General features: G+C 41.5%; 1 protein-coding gene across 2 annotated transcripts in view; it reads right to left on the bottom strand.

Annotated features, from left to right (window-relative positions):
- LOC126398496 (E3 ubiquitin-protein ligase TRIM9) overlaps positions 1-20977 on the bottom strand; it is a 74560-nt gene extending 53583 nt beyond the window's left edge. For both annotated transcript variants that reach the window (XM_050057901.1, XM_050057902.1), the window contains exon 1: positions 19999-20977. In XM_050057901.1, coding sequence (XP_049913858.1) covers positions 19999-20802 — 804 coding nt within the window. In that variant the 5' untranslated portion in view covers positions 20803-20977. The remainder of the gene's footprint in view (positions 1-19998) is intronic.
- Positions 20978-25255: the final 4278 nt, after the last annotated feature.

The raw sequence follows: 25255 nt of genomic DNA, 5'->3' as shown, positions 1-25255 counted from the left end.
ATACAAATGTTTTAATCAGAATGGGCCCCAAAACCTCATCTCTATAGAGATTGTAGAGCCCCTTTCACACATGCACAGCAAACCTGGAATTATCTAGACATTACCCGAAAGTGCTGTATATGAGGACGTAAATGTCCGAATCAGTCAGACTGTATGTTCAATGAACTTTACCATGCCAGCTTCCTCGTAAAAAGTCAGTGTAATGTTTGATTAAGCCCATGTAGAGCACATAAGTGTCTGGAGAATTCACAACGAGCAAGTGGGCGTGTTGATGATTTTCTACCATGAGTGTAAAAGAAAACACACATCCCAAGGTGATGAAGATGGGTTATTTACATGAAGATGGCAACAACAATGCCTAACTGGAGACATGACAAGATTTGGGAACTTCTAGAAATGTAAACTTTGTTTGAGTTGCTCAGTCTAGTTATGCCAATTCTTCTGTAAAAGGTCCTCAGGGTCTTTCGTCACAGTTACACCAAGACATGAAAAGTCTTTAAAAGCCTTTTTTAAATGGAGTAGACTGTATATGTCACATCAACTTCCTTAGAAATTGGCATCAACTCACTTTTGTCCCAATTAACAGAGAATCTGAAGAGTCTGCCGAAGTTGCTAATTAGAGTCAAAAGATGAGGTATTGAAGCTTGAGGATGAGAAATGAACAAAAGAATGTCGTCCGCATAGAGTGAAATACGATGCTCTTGTCCATACTGTAAATGTCGACAAGAGATATTAGAAGGCTTTGTCTAATACTGACTGCTAGGGGTTCAATAATCATTGCGAACAGGAAAAGGGAGAGGGGACACCCCTGACGCGTCCTAAGATTTGGGAACTTCTGTCAGTAAAGGCCAAAGCTGAACATATCAAACAAATTAAAGGAATTACAAGAGACTCCGTTGTTCATATGAGACAACAGCCTGGGTCCCTGTTTAAGAGACTTCAGGTTAAAGTTCCTCAGTTAGACACTGAGGACACACACAGTAAGTTAATCATTGCTGTACAGAAACAGTTGAGTGGTCACAGTTTTTGCCTGGATTGAGATCAGTTTTCAACCATCAATGGCCTCTAATGGCTTTGAGTTAACAGAGTAGACAAAGTGGGAATCATGCATAAAATTTCATTAAAACACCTACTTAAGATTATGTTCACATCTGAAAATGTGTACTCATTCACTTCTAAAAAGAAATGCATGGTCCATTTTATGTGAGAAAAAAGTTAACTTTAATTTTCAGTCAATGTTCAATCACTTTGGGGAACTTTGTTAATGCTGTAGAGAAACAGTTATGGCAAGTAATCAGAGAGAAGATGGGGGTTACTGTGACCCACAGGAGAACAATAGGCAGCTCTTATGTGTTTGGCTGTCAGCCGGGGGAATGGTTGATGGTGGTGTTGACCTTGTCAGAATAATACCCAGGGGACACAGAGAGGAGTAGGTGGAGGAGGTGCCGCACCCCCTCGTTTACCACCCACCTCCACTTTTATTTCTTCTCATTTGCATTCATCAGCCTTTAGGTCCTCCTCTATCTCTGCTTTCATCTACCCTTAACCCTGGCTCTCTTTTTCATTAGCAATTCTGAATGGGCTCTGATATATTTTTGACATTTTAAACCTGTCCAAAGAAGTACTTAGTGGAAAATTGGGTTCTACTTTTGTGAATCAATAGTGCACAACTTAATACGTGTGATAGGCGCTGACCAATCAAATCAAATCACCTCTTCTCTTTGCCTTATAAAGCTCTGCACCATGGCACACTGACAACTTTGTGACGAAGAAAGCAGCCTAGAATGAATCCACTTCTCCCAAAAGAAAACTTGCTTCTTTGTGCAGATACATAAAGCATATTGAATTAAAGAGCTAATTTAGTTAACATGCTGCTCTGGTCCTTACAGATCCATTGCCCAGTGCAAGAGAAAAATAATTATACCACATGAAGATCCAAAAAGAGTCAGCGGCAGATTGCATGGAGAACTTGGCCACAACCGAAAGCTAGTTCCTAATATATCACAGAGGAGGCAGCTGCCTCCGCAAGCTCCACTCTCCGCTGTGTCATAGTGCACACTCACAGTTCTGTGTTTGGCAACCATTCACACTATATCTACATGTAAAAATGTTTCTTTCATTAAAACAAAAATCTGAATCACATGATCAACCATGAAAAGCAGTAATATGTTTTTGAAAATGGTCTGCTCATGTTTGCATGTGCTGGTAAAAACACAGAAATAGCTCAGGCCTGTAAAACACTGTTTGCACCATCATCAAAAACTGCTTTGTTCAGTCCGAAGTTCAATTTTGTCATTAGTCACTATAATTAAAAATATTACCATACAAGAATAAGTGACCAAATCTGTACAAGATACTGAATGTAATAAATCAACTGCATCCTCCTTGTCAAATCATAGGTAATCTAAAATGACTGTACCAGAACAAATTATTGAATAAATGCCCACAACAACCTCAGATTGTTCTAATATAAATTCACCCAACAACTGCATGTATGCTTGTGCTGCCAAAGTTGACTGCTATAAAAACATATATATATATGTTTAAAATGTAACCCATAAAAGCACCAGCCACTTTAAACAGACGACCAGGACTACCTCATATACTCATTTACCATTTACTATTCTTGCCTGGTATGCAAGCTGCTATTCTAATTGTTACATCTGCACTACTTGATTGCTCTTATATATATATTTTGTATTACCTCTTCTATTCACTTTGACATCCTTATTTATACTTGTCCTTTTGCACTGTCTGCACAGTGGGTCAATTGAGAGTGAAAGGTTGTTTTGATTCTCTGAATGTCTGTTAGGCTACATAACTGTAGAAGTGACAATAAAGCCTTTTGAATCTCTAATCTTGAACTCTATACATACAGTATACAGTATACAGTATATAGCTGTACTTTACAAGAACAACCAGTCTTTCCCTCCCTGAGTCGAGTCAGCCAGCTGTGTTACAGTATTAGTGTTTCACATCTGGTGGAGGTCAAAACCAATCTCCTTTCCCCTCCCTCCTCTTCATCAAATCCCTGCCACACTGGGCTGACGCTGAGTCAAGCCAAGTCAGCACATGTGTATGTAAAAGGGCAAACAGTAGCTACTCTCACCGTCTTAATGATATAACAAAAGCAAAAACAATGTGCTTTCAGTGTAATATGATGTTCAGGTGGTGATATGATTGAGACAGGGCTAATGAGTGGGAGTAACAGCAGGTATATGTAAATATGGGCGGCTGTGGCTCAGAGAGTAGAAATCGGAGGGTCTGAGGATCGAGCGCCATCTCCGCCTGTCTGCATGTCGAAATATGCTTGGGCAAGATGTTGAATCCCAAATTGCTCCTGATGGCTGTTCCATCAGTGTGTGAATGGTTACTGAGTAGCAGGTGGCACCATGTACAGTAGCCTCAGCCTTCACCATTTATATATGTATAAAAACCGACCTACAGACCGACATTTGCGCTGCTAGCGTGACAAACAAATCAACCTAACTGAAGTGTTGTGCAAGTGTTACACTAACCCAGAAAACCAACATATGGAGCAGAAGTTATTCTTCATACACAGCAGAAAGCCTTGATACTATTAAAACTGCTATATGAAGCTTTTTAACATCTATATGTAAACCATCAATATTTATAGCTTAAGGTTTAGTGCTTAAACATGTAGCTGTGCAGCTGTGCAAACGCCTGCTTCATCATCATGAGTGAGAATCTATACATGCTGGTTAACTTTTGAACTGAGTGAACCTGTCTGTTATGAACCATTCACTACATTACTAATACATTACTGTGTGATGTGGAGCTCAAGTTCAACTTTGTGTTTCCTTCATTTATCAGTTAATCAAACAGCAAGTCCCTGTTGAGAGACAAAAAGCAACTTCAAATGCTTCCTCTTCTGTTCGCTATGATGAGACCTTTCACAGTTAACCAGAGCACAACACTGTCACATCCTCTCCAGAGAAATAGATTGCTCCCCGGTCGTCTTAGATAAACCATAGCATGGATCAGTGGGTACAGCCAGAACTGCCAGAGTAGAGAAAGGAGGAAGCATCGTTTTATCCCCTTGACTTCTCCTCATGGGGATTAGCTTTTGAGGAGAGAGCTCAGAGGCAACAAAAGTGCTGCAGAGCAAAGAACAGCCCCTCTAATCAATAATTGATCAGGGCATCTTCCATATTAATACATGCAGAGGGTAGGTGGATCGCCAGGGGCGTAATTGTCAGAAAATAACTGCAAATTAGGGTTTGTTGGAGATGATAAATCTATTACGGCCTATCATGGGACACTGTAAGATCTCAGAATGCTAACAACTCTTCAGTGTTACTACAACAAATGTCACAGATGCTGACAAATGCACAGAGGCTGGTATAACTCTTATCTGTAAGCATATAATCTGCTGCTTAATTTATTGGGCTTCCTAATGAATGAGCAGCCGCTTGTAACCATGGTAACAATGCTCATTGTTCCACTATAGGATGGCCACGTTCTCCTCAGAGGTCTGGCTTCAGCACTGGTTCTGCTACCAAAAATAGATCACGCTCTCTCACACACACACACACACACACACATACACAGACAGGACCATACTGGGTTAACTACAGTTACACACACAGCTTTTCTGCAGAGTATGTCTGCTCTGCTGTGTTACAGCGAGCAGAGAGGAAGTGTAGTAAAGTGTGCATTAACCTACATTCAACGCACAAGTCCAGCAGCACAGCCTTGAGTTATTCTGTGCCAGGGTGTGTGTGTGTGTGTGTCTGTGTGTGTGTACTCATGACATTGTGAGGACAGAAATCTGTAACACAGTCATATTATAGAGGCTGAGCTCCCACGTGGAGACATAAATCCGGTCACTACAAGGTTAACCATTTATTTTTTAGGGTTAAGACTTGGTTTTGGGATTAAGATTGGAATTTAAATTAAGTTCCACATCCTACATCCTCTTACAAGAGTACTCCACCTTTTTTATCCGCCTTATTAGCATTGCACCTCTATAACATTGTCAGTCTCGAGATGAACAGTTTGAACAGTTTTTAAAGAGTATCGAAATTGATGCCACAAAACCAGAGATACTGGCTTTATTATTCCACGCATACTAGGTTACCCATAATGCAACTTGACTGCTGTTAGTACCATAGATGTATAAAGAGAACTGGATACAGCCTTGGAGGCAGGGTCCCGTTTCATTCCTATGATAGTTGCTCAGTGGCGCATGAAGCCAAAAAAGTTTTCAGTGGTATATCATGAGGGCCATAAATCAGACCAGCACATACAGGTACCTCAAAAAATGTCAAGACTCCGCCCCCTTTTTGGGGATAAAACCCCGAAGATCCTGCTGATGTCAATACAAATTGACACGTTCTTTCTTCTTAAACAAGAGTACTCAATGCCTTAATAAAATAGGGTTGGTCACCGTCATATCCCATCAGTCTTCCCCTGTCCAACTGGATGAATAACCCAACACAGTGGCCACATCTTGCTCATCAGGACATCTATATGTGATTGAATCACCAGGTATCGTTGGGCTGAGTGTTCTCTGTAAATAACCAACCTGTTAATAGCTGATGTTTGACGAAGGCTGAGACTTAGTTGGAGACAACAGTCTGATGCTGCTATACTGTATGACTGTACTGCAGCAGCCTCCCACTCAAGCTGACATTAGCCATCCATCAGCAGTAACTGTCACCAGCATCATTTAGCAATTTACCACGCTGACAGAGAATATCTAAGTGACGCTGAGGATTTAAGCATTAAGTATGTGCCTCAAATCTCAGTGTGAAAGTCTTGGTTACACCCTTCACAACAGCTTTTTTAATTTTCCTGTTTCTCTCTGACAGCACATCTCTTTCTCCCAAAAGGGGACACAGAGTTGGCAATGCCAATCTGGTCCATACCCTGGAGCCAAAGCCTAAGCTGCTATCTTCTATCTTTTTAAATACATGGCAGGGAACTGAATCTGAGATTAGCATTCTTGAATATATTGTTGGTGTAACCAACTAAACACCAACTCTTCAGTTTGCTTTAGTCATTTGAACCAGTTGGTTTAAAGTAGAAATTTGGAGAGCTATTTTTTCAACATCGTCTGTGTATGCTGTTGCCGTCTATGCTGAACGCTGGATTGTTTTCCCCCAACAGAGAGCATGGTGATGAGAGCCTACTCTGAAAGAAGTATTGCCGATCTTATGTATAGAGTAAGCAAACTAGAGACTTACGGCACAGAGTGGCTAACTTCAGCCAACCAAGTAGTTCAAATCGAGTTTAGCCCTCCGCTAACTTGAATGAGAGATAAAAAAAATGTAATTGTATAGCTCTTCTAGACTTTACGAATGTTACTGGACCAAATGAATCAAATCTCGATAGTGAAATTAGTCATTTTGTGTGACGCTCAAAAAATGTATCCACTGATTTACAGACATCTTTCTAACAGTGTAAAGCAAGGTTTATGCTTCTGCGCACCTACGACACAGAGGGCCTTGCGGAGGCGTTGCGTCCCTCTGCGACCGACGCAGTTACCTCTCTCTTCGTTGTCATTGTAACATTTGTAATAAGAGCATTTGTTGTTCAATGTCGATCATTTCGAGCTCCAGCAACAGTCTTTCTCTCTCGGTCGCCATCTTCACTGAGACTAGAGCAAAGCCGGAAGATAAACAAACAATGAACGAGCAATGACCATAGACTTCACAGAGTCTAGGTCGGTATATAAAAAAACACCGCGCCCCCAAGCACTTTGGCGGGGAATTGCATAGCGACATAGACCAACAGGACGCAGAACTATGATAGGCACACAGCAACTGTGGAGCAACTGCATGCATGTTGCGTCAAGTGTATGCAGAAGCATAAAGAAACTGTAAGTCTATAGGAAGAAGTCTTTTTGGGCACCATGGCATCACATGACGGACCTGGGAGTTGTAACTCCATGTTTGCCAACTACGTAAAATTGGCTTCAAAGCCCCGTGCTGTTCTGGAGTGCTTGGATAGTGCAGTCAGAGATTTGGGTTTGTTATGCTAGTAGCAGCTAGTGATGACGAGCGGTCTACAGAAGTCTGGTAAGCTCATATCTTTCTGAGTCCACACCCCTCCACACGTCTTACATCAAATAAATCCTGTGTTTTAAGCAGTCACTGGTTGTACTGAAAAAGAAAATGTGCAACACATTCATGTTTGAAGCTAACAAGAGACTCTGAGTGACTGATAAATGCAACTAGGACAAAAACATTTTTGGCCCGAGACTAAAAGTCGACAGAATGTCCTCATAAGCACTGTGCTACATATGAGCGTGTGTATCTGTGTGTGTTGCTGGGCCTGAGGTAACAGGCGAGTAAGGCTGACCTGTCATGGTCGGCGAGCTGCCATCTGGAATGAGGTTAGTCAGGCACAGCCAGTCGGCACAGTTCAGCACTTGCACTAAATTACCTCGGTAAGAGCGTCTGGGAGAGATGAAAGCACCTATTCCTGCTGATAAAATTGTAGTAATTTCTTGTAATGCAGCCTGAGGCGCTGAATTCAATTTCAAAGGACATATGAGGTATTAGGCACTCCACGTCACACTGAGAAAATCAGCACACTGTTTTTATCTTGTGCTCGTATTGAGACGTGTCATGAGGTTTTTCTAATATGTACAAGTCATAATTAAAACTCAGACTGTGGCATAAAATGAGCATAATGCACTGTATCTGTAGAAGACAGGAGCTGATGGGGATAGTGATTACTGTAGCGTGAGTCACTTTCCGAACTCGCTTTCTGACCTGTAGTCTGACTTAGATCAAAAGCTGCTTCTGTGCTTTTATATCACAGCCTTCCTCCTACTGTGTCTTAAAAAGAAAAAAGCATGAGTGGATTCACAACTCAGGCCGACCAAAAATACTACTCTCTCCCAGTCATGTAGTGGAACAATGTGATTCTCTGATCTCGTATTCAAACACATAGATGTATTATAGATCTGCCAAATATTTACAATAAACGTAGTGAGCTTCTGATCCACACAAAAGCTTCATGAACAGAAATAAACCACATCCCAGATCACAACAAACAGACAGCAGGCAGCTCAGATAGTAACATGCTTGTCAAAATGTTTTGTCAGGGTCTCGGTGGACGGGAAACAAGCAAGACAAAATGTTTACTGTCAATATTAAATGATGTAACACGAGAGGGAAGTGACAATTCTGGCAAGGGGAAGCTTAATCTGATTTCAGTGTATGCACTGGAGAAAGACACCAGTGGATGTGAATGATTCATATCTAAAATATGACACATGTAAATGCCATTGTGGAAAACAGACACAGAGTGTTATCTTTGTTGTGATTATTCATCTTCTTTCTTCCTGATTGACGGCGGAATTGTGTCACAGATCTGAAGCCAGTGAATCTGGTGTTTCCCAGAATACACAATAGCTGGTACGAACCAGCCTTCCTGCCACCCAAACTGTGCTCATAGCAGTTGTGAGTCATGTTACTACACCAGAATAAATCCAAATCATCTACCCACTGGCCATCTGGTCCTGTCACTAACTCACTCCGGGTTATACCACGTTAAAAAGATGAGTTCTTTTAGATCTTTAGTGCTAATGAGTCACTTCCTCCATCTTTGTTGGACTTCTGTCTTGAACACATAAGAGTTGGTATTTCAGCTTAGTTTCATGATATTTTTGTATGGCAATATTGTATCATCACACAGATGCCAAGTATCCATTTTTAAAAAATGATATGAATTATTCATATTACAAATACAAATTCAACTTTTGGAAGCCTACTAGAATAATATAATCAATTTTCTTTAAAGTCTGCCAGATACATTTTAGCACCGAGCAGTACAGTACAGTACAGAGCAGTTCGGTACTCTTTTTTTCTGTTTCCACTGAAAAGTTGTGGATGGTACCAACGGAATCGTTCCGTACTGTCCCCATTTTTGGTCCCCCCTCTGTTGGGACACCTAGCACACAGATCTGGTACTAAAAGGTGGAGCTGTGAACACTGCAGTCTGTTGATTGGTCGGTCGTGGATGGTCACTCTGCTCAGGGCTGAGTTGTGGCTGGTTTTGTAACCACTGTTGATACTGAGGAGAGTTTTATTAGTAAACTGTAACTATAAAATGAAAGGATGTTTTGCTGCCTCTCACAGCAGCTGGAGTCTGAGAAAAATAATTTAATACACTGGGCCGACTTTTAAGGTGGAACGTTAACTTGTAATGTTACTCAATGCACAAGGTGATGACGTGAATCAATCAACACACCTTAAATTTCACCGCACTTTTAGTAATGACTGGATTTTCAAGCGTTTATATATTAATTTCGACCGAGACGGAATATATATCCCAATCCTCAGTTGGAGAAAAAAAGAGTCGCAAAGCGTTGTTCCTGTTGGCTCCGGCAACACTAAACCCCTGAGCTTGCCTGAGAAGGACTAAATGCACAAACCTGCTATTTTTGAATATCCCATGGAGAGAGACTCTCACTGCAGCCTGTTTTATTTTGTTCTGAAAATGTCAGCGTGTAGCCTCGTTCTGTGGATGATAAACAAGGTACAGACTTCCATCTGTGTCACCGGTAATAAGGAAATACAGTTAGCTTGACGGAGCAGTGAGTGACAACAACTGCGGTGGAAACACAAAGGTCTAGGTACCATGTCTGAAGGGTTACTTTGTTCCAAAGGTACCATACCAAAAGTGTTTGGTGGAAATACGGCTTAACTGCAATAAAATTCATTAAAGTGAGATGAACAGACTGAAAGCTTGATCTTATTGGATAAAACAGATGTTGACAAAGTTTTCCTTCAGGGACAAAATTTGCAGCTAAAACTAGGTAATAAAAAGTAGAATATCGGAGTATGTCTTATCGCGATACTCAGCACATCACTACATATTTAAAATCCCAATAAAATTGTATCGTGCTAATATCGTATCATGGGGCCCCTGGTGATTCCCACCGCTACTAAAGGCCCAAACACACTTAAAGTAATAACTGACACACCTTATTTGACACGTCCGTTAGCTGGTGCTCCTATGGACTGCAAGCATCCTATTTGAAATGCCAACACAACGGAAGCAGCAGTATTTTAGGAAAAGGTTACTATTTACGTTAAATATTTGTATTAAAAAGGTTGCTATGTACAGTTAGGAGGCAGAAGTTTGTATGCTTTACAGATACTCCTCATTCATTCTCTATACATTTCTGTTATAGTAACATTATCTGAAATTCACGTGTCACAGAGCCAGCAGTATTTTGGGAGAAGGTCGCTATGTAAATGTAGCATGCAGGAGTTTGTATGCTTTCCAAATACTCCCCATTAATTTTCTATACATTTCTATTTCAGCAGCTTGTAACGTTACATAAGGCAGGGGGAAAGTGTTGGCTGCGCGCTGCTGCTCTCATCAGTAGGTTGTCAGAACTCTGGTAAAGCCACTGAGCACCTGCCATCTTGTCATCTTTTATTTTTCTCTCAGGTGGGTTGCATAAAGCACAGCTAATCTTAACTCTGTACCATTTTAATTAATTGCTGTTGCCAGGTTTGTAGTTTTATAACCAGCAGATGTCAGCTAACATTCATGGTAGATGACACAGGGTGAGTCTGTTATGTTGACGTAACTACCAAGGGTCTAAGCTTTTGTTTTCTTTTTGTGAGCATCTGACATGTAACAACACAATGGTTAAGATTCACAGGGCCTACCAGGATAGCTGTTGACAGTGGTAGTTGTTTTCATTTAGCATTACAGAATTACAGCTGTATAATTCATTAAGTTTAAAGCTACACCAAAGGAGCTAACATCCACTGTTGCTCACTCTTGCTGCCCGTCCCTCTCCTTGTCTCTCATTCTAACCTCTCTGCCTCACTGACTTTAGCCACTGGGTCTTCAATTGATGCTCCAAAATTGAAACAAGGTCACAGAGAGGGGACATCAAAGCAGTTTGACACACCTCATAACACTTTTAGTGTATGTTCAGCCATTTAAAACAATAGGTGTACTTCAAACTGCATGCATCAGACACTTTTCAGTGCATTAGCGTTTTCCTAGAGGCCAAATCTGCCGTTATGAACTCAACTTCTACTGTTAAATTTAAGTCTGGAAATCATCCGAAGAATCAATTGAGACCAGCAGCTGACCAACTGGAAAACTGTTATATGGACAATGGTTTATATGTTGGCAAAAATGATCATTATGCATGCTTCACCAACTTCATGGCCTATTGTCACTTGAAATATATTAATAAAGAGGTTCCAGTACTTTTGGAGGTGAGTAGTTGTGCCAAAAAAAGCCTCCATGTCCTTCCCAGTTTTAAATCCGAAAAGGAAAACCATGGACTTTAGTCCAACAAGGAACTGAGACAGGTGACTGAGGTGCAAACAGACATACAGCATGCGAAGGAACAGTATGGGAAGTTCTATGTCAGTTCAGTGTGTTGGAAATGAGATCAGCAGCAGCTTGGTTTCACCAACAAAAAGTGAAAATGTTTAGAAAGTTGAGAATAAATCCCAGCACAACAACATAAAGATAAACCAGGTGACAGCAGGAAGTGAAAAAAGAGTCATGTTTCTAAGTGGCCTCCTGTCGGAGCAGCTCAGAATACCAAGGGGAGCAATTAAATTTTGGAGCTGTACACAGATCCCACATCGTTCCTCACTCGGTAATGGTCCAATCTTTGAGCTATAGACATTTCAAAAAGGTCAAAGGAGAACACAGACTAACATCTTGGGAAAAGGGGATCTATTTTGATGAAGTCTTATCTGCTAACGTACAGAAAGACACAAGCCTACACTTGCCAACAGGAGAGGCAGATATGTTGAATCACATATTGCTGAACCGGCCAAGTTGAAGGTGTTTGGAAGCAGGAGAGCAATGGATTTGTAATTTCCAGGAGGAGGATGTGTGGGGTTCAACACTGATCCAACACTTGTACACATGAGAAAAGATAAAGGGCAACTCTGTCTGCAGGAAATTACATTTATACACTACTAAATTATTTGCCAAATATATTTTGATGGCAACGTGGTAGTTCATTTATCCAGTGCAGATGCCAGGATTTTGTAGCGCAAACAATTCATAGGAGTATGGTAACGGTGGGCGATGGGTGGTGGGACAAGCATGACACAGGAGACACAACCCGAGCCCTGTGTGTGGTTAGGTTTAGCACTTTGGTTGATGTTAGGGGGAGATTGTGGTTTCATTTAAAGGTTATTACAAGTATCCAGCCGTGTCAGGAGCTTTAGGTTACATTTGATATTATTGGTATTTAACGGAGACCACAATCATTCCCTAATCGTAAACGAGTGCTTTGAGGGGCTAAAAACAACAATTAAAAAGTCTCAGCATGCTTTGATTGCCGCCATTTTGTAAGTCATATGTTGAAAATGTGTTAAATATGTTTAAAAAGTACTAATTCACACACTGAAAACATTTCACCAAGTTTTACTTTATATTAGTGAATAAGCGGCCTCTCTTTGAAAAGCTTTCTCAAGTGTCTGTGTCACTGCAGTTGAAGACAAGGGACCAGTAGCATCAATAGATTTGCCTGCTTCTCGCCCACTCGGTAAACAGTAAGACTGAAAAACCTCCGGAGCACTGTCACTGCCTTCTGCCGTGTTTTTCATTGACGCACAACAAACCCACATTGCATGCCGAGCCTGTCTTTAGGAGACTGCTGCCAACTTTGGGTGGTGCTGGGTAGGATTTACCTTGAGTTTTTCAAACAGCAGTGATCAAACATGGTTTTAATGACAATTTTAAAAAAAACACTTATGTTGGTTTATCATGAAACCACTAACTGTTTCATCCCTAAGCTCTAACAACAGTGAGTGCCACCAATGGAAGGCTGCTCTGGCCCAACAAGAATTAAGTTTCTTAAAAACACTAATTGCTGTTGTAAGCTGATTTCTCAGACAGGTTAATGGCACAAAACTTTAATGAACAGCTTCAGATGACAAATACAATTGCTACCGTCTACAACAAATGCTTAAGGACAAATGTTAATGTAATAAAAGCCAAATTGGTCCCATTTAAAATCTAAAATGATCTGAAGATGACAGTGCAAACACACACAGCAGGAGAACCAGCAACTCTGCATTTGTGGTTTTTAATATTTAACTCAGAGCAGTGCCTGAGTTAGCTGCTCTTTACTGGATTGAGCTAGGTCACACACACACACGCGCACACACACATACGCGCACACACACACACACACCCACACACACGTATGGACACACATACGTGTTTTCTGCTCGACTGCTCAGAGGAAACTGGATCAGTGTGCCTTCCTCTGCGTTCACTCAGCAAAAGTTCATCCGCTTCACTTATGCATATTTATGCCTTGCGAATATGTGTGTGTGTGTGTGTGTGTGTGTGTGTATTTGAGTGTGTGTATTTGAGTGTGTAGCAGTAGGAAAGTCACCCCCAGGCTGTTCCATAATGTACTTAGTGTTTGATTTGCAACAAATGCAATAATGATCCAACTGTCTTTCCTTGATATCATGCATTAGCAAATTATCAGCTGCAAACACACACTTATACACATGTTCGGAAATGCTGCCAAACGCCTAATCATACATGTTTATACACAGCTATACAAAAAGGACAAATAAAAACTCACACACGCTCATGTTCACTCCCCAAGGAATTTAACATTGCGTTACTCGCAGCCTACAACCTCAGGTAACACACACACATGCACACAAACCAATACACGATCATCCTTTGCTGCATCATGGCAGCCATTCCCTCATATGACCTGGCAGTGTGTATTAATACATACGCAATCCGTAGTAAAAAGAAAAAACTTTTCAACAAAACGAATGCCAGACAACCACCCAACTGTCTGTGCACTAACATTTCTCTAGAGCTACAGTGGCCTGGAAGGGTCTTAAAACCCCAATTGTGAATAAGAGTTTAAAAATCCTCCAAACTTCACCAGCTGACCAGGTAGCTAATTGGTTTTACTTTGAGAAATAAATCTCACGTTTCAATCAGGAACAGTTTGCAGTGTAATATGAATATAAGACCAGAATGGGAAGAGGGTATCTGGAATTAGCCAAAGCTGAGCAATTACATCCATATCAAGATCCATTAGGATTACACCAAAGAACCATATATTCAACATAATTTAGAAGGAAGAAAAAGGTCCTTGAGTGTTCAGTTAAGAACTGGTCTCATAACCCTGACAACTGAGGCAGACAGATATATGTGTGTTCTTGTAGAGCAGTGTTTGCGTGGTGTTTTTTGTGAATGAATGAACTAAGGAGTCTACTATTGAAAAAAAAAAACATCCATCTCCTGTCTATAAAGATACACTATTCATCATGTATGTTGACAAGCTGAAAGAAGATGAAGAAGAACCCCTGATTCCATCCCTACCACCCTGCCCACCTACCCATCCATAGGATTACAGGTTACAAAATACATTCAGGTGAAGGAGGAAAACTAAAAATTTTATTAATTACTCAAACAAATGTAGAAAGCGAGGGGGGAAGAAAGCAGAGAGAAACAAAACTGGGTTAGGGTCCAATTGGGTTTCAAACATCTCACTAAAAGCTTTACAAATACTTATCGAGAAGGTGGAGAGATTAGGACTCAACCAGAACATACTGTATGCATTAAGTCAGCTGGCTGGTCTCTACATCGAGGGCATAATGCCACAACATCCGGATATATCTCTGCCAGTCTGGCATTAGTAAGATGAGCTCTATGCACTACTTTCAGTTGCATTAAGCTATGTTTGGCAGATGTGGATGATGCGTGTATCAAGTCTAAGACGGAGTCCCATTGGTCATCTATTCCAAGATCAGAGTGCCAGACATGGATTAATGACATTAATGAGCTCATATATCATGGATATCAGTCCTCTACGATCTGACTTCAATTCACAGATAAGGTCGATATGTGATTTTGTCGGCTTATTTGGAAATTTGTTGAATGTATTTTTACAAAGCTCCTAATTTGAAGGTAACAGAAGAAATGGTTGTTAGGTAGATCGTACATCTGGTCTAGCTGAGAGAAAGATGCAACTGTATCTTCTATGTATAAATTATGGATTGATCTGATCCCTTTATTAAGATCAAATTAATTTTTCTTCTGGCAACGCTGCAGCTACATAATCCTTAGTATTTCTATTATGCACCTTCCTCAAGCCCAACTGATACCATCAACAGACATTAGCTTTTCACAAACTCATTTATTGTATCGTACTGGCATACATATCGGCTGAAAAGTAAAAAGCAAATAAGAAAAGATATGCGAAAGGGCGTGTTCCAACAGTGTTTACATATTCTGTCTACCAGAGAGCGAGTTTATTTTTCCAGGTGTAAAATGTCTCGCTCTGAATTTCTTAGCCACATGTCCTTAATCTAAGGGATCCTCATCAGAAACACTATTAAAGTGCTTGTTCAAAACATGCCTGATCCGAACAGGTCGATTGCTTGGCCCACACAGCCAAGTCACGGCTACTCACAGTCAGAAACACCAGTGAAATACACTTAGCAGAGGTATTAACTTCCAACTAGATGTGTTTAAGTCGCTTGGTTTGACATAACCATTGTGGTTATAAAGTAGAGCATCAACTTAATTACCGTAGGTATTTTTGCCAGTGGTAACGTTAAAAGAAATGGCCACTTTAGAATGAAAATACAGACAGTACTTAATGACCCTCATGCTGACAAGAAGCCCAGTGTAGTTTTTTAATCCACAAAACTCGTTCGAGGTATCGGAGGATAACAGCTAGCTGGATTTGAAGTGCAAAAACGTTAGAATGGCTTTTCCATCGTAATCCAAATGCCCTGAACCCCGAACAAGTTTTGTGGACATTTCCTTTAGTGGTGTTCAGTTAATATGACAAACTTACACAATTTAAATTGCAATGGCAGATCAGCGCTGTTCCTGTAGGCTAATAGCTCAAGGTAAGGAGGGTTCGATTGTACCACTAGTACATCCGGAAGCCTTGAAGCCCCGCCCCCACTTTGCACAAAGCACCGTTTGGGTCCCAAGCAATACACCCGCCACGTGCAAAGTATATCAGATGAAGAGTTCTTGAGATATGCAAAAGACATACTGACAGAAATTCCTTGGTTTATAGTTAAATTGTTTTGTTTATGTTTGTATCTATAACAATATTAGCATCTTCCTCAGAAATTCAGCATCAGTAAGACTCTGTTAATTGCATGTTTTGAAAGGGTTAATTTTTCAGTATGTGTAACCGTACATCATGATTCGTTATGTGATCATTTTGGTTGTCAAGTGTCTTGAGAGCCCACACATGCAGGCACTTAAAAATCCATTTCTAGTAGCTCAGGAAAACTTCTACAAAGCACCCAGCATCTGGTTATTCCTGAGAACAACATCCTTTGATGCAGCGAAGAAGAAGAAGCATTTTGTAAAGGAAGAAAGTGCCGCCCACAAAAATAAAAGCCAGCTCTGCAGTGCTGACCTCACTGAGTGACACTTCAAAAACTCAACAGCCATTTCAGCTCTGCAACATGATGCTTGGAGCCTGTTCAAGTGCAGACTGAGAGGGAGGAAGACCGCCAGTCATCGATCTCCCTCAACATGAAGGACACCATATTAACTAAGTGGCGGCCATCTCTTATTCATGCGCTGCTCATTACTTATCAACGCCCTCTCACTCCTGTACTCTGATGGGATTTTCACGGTCCATTTATGGGACAGGGTGATAGAGGAAAAGATGGAGGAAGGGCGGGGGGAGGAGGGGGTAAACGAAGAGGGGGAGGAGGGAGTAAATAAGAGACAGCAATGGAGAGGTAAAAGGAGGCTGGCGTATGGAAATGGTGAATGATGAGCAAAGCCCAGAGAAGAAGGCGAAAGGGGCTGAGGCGTGTGACAGATAAATGACTGGAGGCTTCCAATCACACAGGAAACAAGAGCCACAGACAGAGATTGGTCCCAATGACCCACTTAGCAGGAGACAGACAAAAAATGGCTTTTAATTTACAGTTATGAAGTCTGGCTGTGATGATCATGATGATAATGGCCTTATGAAATGTTGTATTAAACACAGGAAGTAGTCTGATTAACGGATGGGCTTGTATAAAATCAACACTGCTCCTGCAGCCTCGTCAGTACCAGTTATTTTGATTTTACTTTAAACCCTTTTAACTCCTGCCCCTGGGGCCACCATGATCTCACAATTAATATGGTAATGATATTGTTAAAATACTTATAAAATGCTACACATATCACCCCTTGTTCAATCAAACCTGGGGTTTCAATTTGTCAGCTTTTAAATTTTAACGTCAGATCATACCGTAACCTGAGAGGACTGAACTTGAGCTGACCCCAAGCCTGGGGCGGACTTTTAGATTAATGAAAGAGTCATTAAAAAATGAATTAATTCATAAATCACTTTAATCATCCTTAAATTAAACAGGCGGGGGATTTTTGGCAGGCAGAGAGGGGGAGTCGAGGGGGGATGAGGTTGGATGGCAAAACACGGAGCTATCAGCCAAATTTTGTTCCAGTGAACTAAACAATGACTGAATGATTTGTGTGTGTTTGTGTCACAAATGTTATTAGGCATGGGATGATGTGAAAATGTTATGTCACACGATTATCCTGGAAATGTATCAAAATGTGTTAAAAACTGGCTCTAAAACATTTTGTTGAGAAACAACAACTTGTGCAACAGATTATTGCATCATAGATAGGACACACTGTTTTTAGTGAACGTTCTTTCCAATGAAAAAACAATCAATGTTGAAAAGCCAGGCTCTTGAACTATTGTAATGGCACTGTAGCTTTTAATATGGAATATGTCTTTGCAGAGTCTCTTGTTTGTTGGTTGCCCATCAGTCTCTTTAGGTGCTGCTGGACCTGATTTTCACTCAACAATCAACTTTTTCTGCAGCCCAGTCGCCAGAAAAAATGTTGGGATTGAACATTTCTGCATTTCATAGATATCAATAATATGTGACGTAATTTAGAGGCTGACTGTCATTAGGAGATGTTGGTGGATGGCATAACACGTAGACAATACGCCTGCCATGCTGCAGACCATTGTTCAAGACCAACAAAACTGACTGTGCTTTAGTGACTTGTCTACGTTTTTAGAGTTACTTTTAGACCCCAAATGTGGGTGTTCTTTAGCAAACCATCAGCGGGGATAGTGGCACTAATGTAGTTGTTTTTTATGAAGACATTGGTGCATTTTCAGCCAGGATTGTGCCCCCAAACTGTGTATTTTAAGCCAAAATACAATCTTTTTCTGTTTTTGTGCCTAAACCTAACCACACATGAACCACAGCACCATTGAAACGTTAAGTTTCAACATAATAACATAATAACATACAAATGTCACTGGCAGAAATGTAAAATGCCGACATTTTTTCTGATGATTGGATTGTGTTTTTATTGCGATCTGAGATAAACTGTCCGATCCTTAAATGTAACTACGCTTCAAATATTATAAGACGGAGCCAGATTGTTTCATATACATTTTCAAATGAGATCAACTCAACATCAGTATGAATATTTTTCACCATCAGATTTTCAGGCTTTATACAAGAAATTCAAAAATGTACTGTATGATATTTAAAAAATCAGTACAAGTTGTACAAACTGAATAACTGGTCATGCCTTCACCTTCTTCTAGCACACTTGAGTTCGGTCTCACTCCAAAGTCGTCGAAATCTGGCACTTGGGCAGTGACTTAACCACGTGCTTTTGTTGCTTAAACCCAACCATGCATGTTTGTTGTTGAAGGGAAAAAAATGTCAATTGGCAGTCTTGTACCAACACAGAGACTGTGTGTAAACATTAAATTTCCTGTGAAAACAGAAGTGTATCTTGAAAAAAGACAATGCATGTAACAGGCAGAACTTGACACGACGTCCCAGAACATCAACAACCAACGTACCCAGGGTACCTTGCACATCGTATCTGGATGGGGAAAGTCCATGACCAAACATCAATATGTGATGAATGTGTTGGTTAAAAAGAAGGTCCAAGTTTTGATCATCTATACATAGACTACATGTGATTCTCTACATATGAAATATCTATCTGAAAAGCAACCACAGCGATGAAGTGGTGGAGCAAAAAGTACAATAGTTTCCTCTGTAATGTAGTGGATTTGAAGAATAAAATAATATAAAATAGGAATACTCAAGCAAGGTACAAGTACCTCAAAACTGTACTTAAATAGAGTACTTGAATAAATCTACTTGGTTCCTTAATATGAATATAAATCCTTTAAACAAGGTATTTTCAAACCATATTCCTTCAAACTTGAATAAAATTCTAGTTGAGATTTCTCTTCCTGTCCTGATCCTGCCTCAGGAACTACACCAAACTCATCTTCCCACGCTACAGTCACTACTGACATCACACACACACACACACACGCACGCAGTGAGCCAGCAATGCATGAAATAGCAACACAACGCAGTATGACCTAATCAAGGGATGTTGCACGCAAACAGCGGGGGTTTTACGCCTACAGTCATTGTTTTATTATGTGTGAATGCTGATGAATCAGTCAGGATTCTCTGAGTTGCATTTCGCCCCACATACAGTAAACTCAGCACAGGACTGCAAGGGTGTTTTTTTTTCATTTTCTTTGAATAACATTTCAACCTCAGACTGCAGCATCCTCTCCCTTTACTGTGAATTTATGTACAACATGACCAAACAGATATGAATGCATTTTCAGGATACACTGTATTATTATGATGACATAACAAGTTTGAAATGAAGACAATGATTGATACGAACTGTTCAACACCAGTGAGGGCACATCAGGTAATTATCAGTGTGTGGGTGTGTATTAGAACACACACAAATGTTCCTAATGTTCCTGACAGTGTGTGTGAGAGAGAGAGAAAAAGAGAGAGACTGTATGCAATAATGTGTGTGAGCCATTCAGCCTTGGGATGTGATTTAAGACTAACTGTTAATGCTGCTAATTATGGCTTTTAAAGGCATTTAGGCCTGTTAGGTTCATTGTGTGTGTGTGTGTGTGTGTGTGTGTGTGTGTGTGTGTGTGTGTGTGTGTGTGTGTGTGTGTTCACTCACCTTGTGTTGTTTCCACATCATAGCCAGCGTCTTAACGTCGTGTTTGGCGTGTTTTCCCTCCTCCAGACACTTCATACACACCGGGATCTTGCAGCTGTAGCAGTACATGCTGAAGTTTTCCACCTCATGATCCACGCAGGTCGCCGGTTTCCGCGCGGTGGCAGGCGGCTGCTGAGCGCCGCCGCCTCCGCTTGCCGCGCCGCCTCCCGCCGCTTGGTTCGGCGGCGGCACCAGGCGGTGCTTGGCGAGCGGACCGCGGGACGGGTGGCACCTCTGCTGGCAGGCGTTACAGTAGTACACGTCGCACTGCTCGCACATCACCGCCGCGTCCACCGGGTTGCGGTCGCACAGCTGGCACTTCACCGCGGAAGAAGAAGAGGCGGCGGACGCGCGGCGGTTCTGCTGGTACCGCGTCACGATGGCCTCCAGCAGTCGGTTCCGGGGGAAACCCCGGAGCCCCCGCTCGTCCAGGGAGACGCTCCGGTGGCACAGCGGGCAGGTGAGGGAGCAGTGTCGCGGGTGGGTGGCCGGCGGAAACACCCGCACCCCGTTTGGACTCTTGAGCTGGCACGGTGTGTAGGAGCCGTACCCGCTGTCCGTCTCGCTGTACAGGCTCATCTTGTCCATGTCCAGGTAGTCGTAGTCAGAGCTGCCAGAGGCTCGGCTCTGCACCGGGGTCTCTCCGTCCGGGGTCTGGACGGTGATGTTCCGAGCACAGGCCAGGCAGACATTGTGGGAGCACGGCAGCAGGATGGGGTCCTTGAAGAGGGAACCGCAAACGGGGCATTTTAACTCTTCCTCCATCGCTCCCGTCTGTTTCTGTGGACCGGGGGGAAGAAGCAGCTTCAATGAAAACACTCCAGCACCGACTGACACGGACAGCTCCCTACGCCGCTCTGCGCATGCGCACAGGGGGGGCGGGGACTGTGTTTGGAGCTGATTGATCGAGTTAATTTAAAGGCTCTGAAACACCACAGAGCTTCTGTTCTCATGAAGTGTGATTAATTTAGTATATTGTTCTGTCTGTTTATTATAATTATCATGTTATAGTTGGGTATTTTATTTTTGTATTATTATTACAAACTGTCTGATTTATGTGCCTCATTGCAGTCCTCAGATTTTTTTGAATCGTGGTTTAACCATATTCTTTATTGAACACTTTGTTTTGAAAAGTGCTTATAAAGTTCATTATCCTCCTGAGACCTGAACTTTTGTTTGATTGATATTTTTAATTTCTCCCAGCTATTTGGGATCATTCAGTAATTTATTTCCAGTAACCACGTATCCTGTTGGGGGTCGCAGGGGGGCTGGAGCCTATCCCAGCTGACACTGGGTGAGAGGCAGGGTACACCCTGGACAGGTCACCAGACTATCACAGGGCTGACACATAGAGACAGACAACCATTCACACTCACATTCACACCTACGGACAATTTAGAGTCACCAATTAACCTGCATGTCTTTGGACTGTGGGAGGAAGCCGGAGTACCCAGAGAAAACCCACGCTGACACAAGGAGAACATGCAAACTCTGCACAGAAGGGTTCCCTCCTGGGTCACCAGGAACCCTCTTGCTGTGAGGTGACAGTGCGAACCACCACACCACCGTGCTGCCCCTGACCAATGCATCATATTTTACAAACTGATTTTAAGAAATTATTTGCAAAGTAACCAGTCATTATAGTCAGATAAATGCAAAGGAGTAAATGTAACCCTAAATAAGGTGGAGTATAAGTATGAAGTAGTATAAAATTGAAATCTAGTAAAGAACAAGATCCTCAAAATAGACTTTGGTGCAGTACTTGTACTTTTCCACCACTGCAAGTCTGTTAACAAAGCCTGGTCTGTGTATTTTTAACTACCGTATGGCTCTTCTTGTCAGCAATTCAACAATAAAAAAGGAAAAACATTCCTTTAATTCCTGTTAGTTAAAGAAAAGTGTTTAATCCTTATCCATCCTGAAGGCAGGGAGCAGAGACGCCATGACTGTCAATCATTCTGTGAACAGTAACTGTGGTCATGATGATTAATGATGATCATTTATGGTGACTGCCTGATGCTCTGCATTTGTTCTGCCTGTCAGCTGGAGACAGATGATCATAGCGGTAAAACTAGAATGTTAAGACCCTCGATCCCTCCAGAGAGGACAGGTGCTCAGAATGGATGAGGATTTTGTAGTCAGTTCGATCCAGTAACCTTTGTGTTGTGTGACATTAGCTTTCTGTGTTAGCTCAATGTTTAATTGACCAGACAGCGGCCCCTCAGGGTGCAGCATTAATCCCACCCACTGGGACAACTCTTCCATTTATTAGCCCTGCTTGCATCCCATTACCTGGGATTTACAGACCTGCTCTGTGGTGAGAAGAGTGTGAACACCTACTTTGAAAAGGATATGTGCACACATGCACGCCATTACTTTCATTGCCTTATTTAACCTTGAAAGACTATCTAAGGCTCTTCTACAAGAGAGAACTAAGTTTCCTCTTGTTTCAGTCATTTTGAGGACATGTACTCATAAAAATTTAAAGGCAGAGCTGCAAATGACTGTAAGACAGCTCAGTGTGATAGCTAGGGATGAAACCTCCAGTTAAATTGTCACTTTGACAGTAATGCAAAAGTCTAAATGGCTTTTGAAAGGGTAGCAATCACTGTAAGATGCTCCTAAAGAAAATCCAAGCACCCAACAGCACAATCCCCTAAAAGTACAGACAAAGTAGAGTTATTTGGAGTTATTTTTATGGTTAGTGGAGTAAAAGTACAATAGATGAATGATGATAGATGTCACAATAGATGTCATTTAGAACTGAAGAAGCTTCTTGGATGACAGGCGAAACGTCCTCAAGAAATGCAAGCAACTCCAGTTGCCTGCGATATAGCACTTACGATTACAATAGATGAATGCTTCTGGATTAATGAACTATGGTGGAGTAGACGCCGAAAGTACCATAAAATGGAAGTACTCAAGTAAGGTAAGCAGGCTACCTCAAAAATGTACTCAAGGAACTTTACAGCATTTGACTATATATGATTGGTTACTTTCCACTTGTCGCCTCACAGCAAGAGGGTTGCCGATTCGAATCCAGGGTGGGGGGGTTCAAACCCCAGGGTAGGGGAGCCCTTCTGTCCAGAGTTTGCATGTTCTCCCTGTGTCAGCGTGGGTTTTCTCTGCGTACTCCGGCTTCCTCCCACAGTCCAAAGACATGCAGGTTAATTGGTGACTCTAAATTGTCCGTAGGTGTGAATGTGACTGTGAATGGTTGTCTGTCTCTAGGTGACCTGTCCAGGGTGTACCCCACAAGTGAATGGTTGTCTGTCTCTAGGTGACCTGTCCAGGGTGTACCCCACAACCCCCAACACGATAAGCGGTTACAGGAAATGAATGAAAAATGAACTTTCCACCAATACTGATAAGTATAGGTTGGCTATAAAAGTAACCAGTGGTTAAATGGTGAGGTAAAAACTACATTGCAATTTCACATAATGCACTATTTCACATTCCCAGCACAATTTCACACAGGTGATAAGCTGGACACACACCTGTTCTCCTCAACATGCTGTTTATGTACCGCTTAGTTCCCCATTTGTATGCACTGTCACTTTGGGTAGCTCTGTTTGCCCATTTTTAAGGCGTTGTCCTGCTGCTTTCATGTTTATTAATTAATCCTCTCAGAAAGATGCTTGAGGTCCTGCAAGCCAGTTCTTGACCAGGTGCCTTCACCTCTGAATGAAACACAGGGAAAGCGAGGAAAAAAAACTCCCTCTTCTAGTTTAGTTTATTATGATCCCTGTTAGCTACTGCTTTGCGACAGCACAGACAATTATTATTTACATGCATGAGGTTCATAACAGTGTATCAATCATTTTATATAGGTCACCTTTTCTTGTAGTCTCATTTGGAAAACATAAAAATATGATTAGCATACTAACAGAAAACCATCACTAATTAAATGCGCCTGCACCACAAACAAAGACAGAGCCTTCACATCCCGAGACACATGACACAGTCAAACTTACCTTTGATATTAATTAATGAGGCTTTGACAACTATACTTTTGTCTGTTTTATGGATAACCTAAGTCTTTGTCAAAAGGTGCTGCTTCAATAGAATTTTAAATCTAGCTTTATTGTTTTCCTGTGTGATATGTCGAGGCATTGAATTCCATTCATGCATACTGTGCATTACTGTACGTTTCATTGCGTTTGTTCTCACTGATGGTGATATAAAGTTTCCTCTTGTGGAGTAGTCATGTCCATCTGAACTAAAAGGACACAGGGGTGTTCAGTCTCAAGTTTTTCCTTCAAAGACTTTAAAATCTGTCTGTTCATGGAGAGCTGAGTTTGCCTCATTGATTTTATCTGCTTCTTGCTATTTTCTTCTACTGCTCACCATGGCTGCCAATTACGACACAGCCAATCAGATAGCAGCTGGTTGGGCACTTGACATTGTGCAGCCTCTGGAGCCGTTTAAAACACCATTTAATACAACTTCCTCAAACTTAGCAGTGATAAAACTGGGGCTCTCCTTGTGGGCACTAAATCTACTTTGGCTAAACCGCACAGTTTCTCTTTAACAGTTGACAACTCCAAAGTTCGTCCATCACCTCAGGTTAAGAGTCTGGGTGTCATCCTGAACAGTACAATGTCCTTTGAGGCCCACATCAACAATGTTATTGGGACTGCATACTTTCATTTACGAAATATGAATCGTCCTCGCAGATCACTTACACCTCAGAGTGCTGCTATCCTCGTTCATTCTGTGGTTACATCTCGCATTGATTATTGTTATTCTGTCCTCTTTGGTCTCCCTCTCAAGTGTCTTCATAAACTCCAGTTGGTCCAGAATTCAACTGCCCGTATCATTACTAGAGTAACTTACTAGAGTTTATGAATTTCTAAGTTACTTAGTACCACTGCAGTCACTTTTTTAGGCTACAAATTGTCATTTTGTGGGTGAAGTACTCGTTTAACTAATTTTTATATTAATTTAGGTTGTAAATATCCCCCAGGGATTAATATTACTATATGATGACGAAAACTGTCTGTGTGTGGGTGTGTCTGTTCCATGTTTTTCTCCTCACTGACTTGGTCAATCCATGTGAAATTTGGCACAGTGGTAGAGGGCCATGGGAGGATGCGAATGAAGCAATATTACATCAATTGGCCAAAGGGGGGCGCTATAGCAACCGATTGAAATTGCAAACTTTGAATGGGCATATCTCATGCCCCGTATGTCGTAGAGACATGAAACTTTGCACAGA

This window comes from Epinephelus moara, chromosome 12 (assembly GCF_006386435.1).
Source record: "Epinephelus moara isolate mb chromosome 12, YSFRI_EMoa_1.0, whole genome shotgun sequence".
Taxonomy (NCBI): Eukaryota; Metazoa; Chordata; class Actinopteri; order Perciformes; family Serranidae; genus Epinephelus; species Epinephelus moara.
The sequence above is the reverse complement of the archived record's forward strand: the minus strand, read 5'-3'. Positions and strand labels throughout refer to the sequence as shown.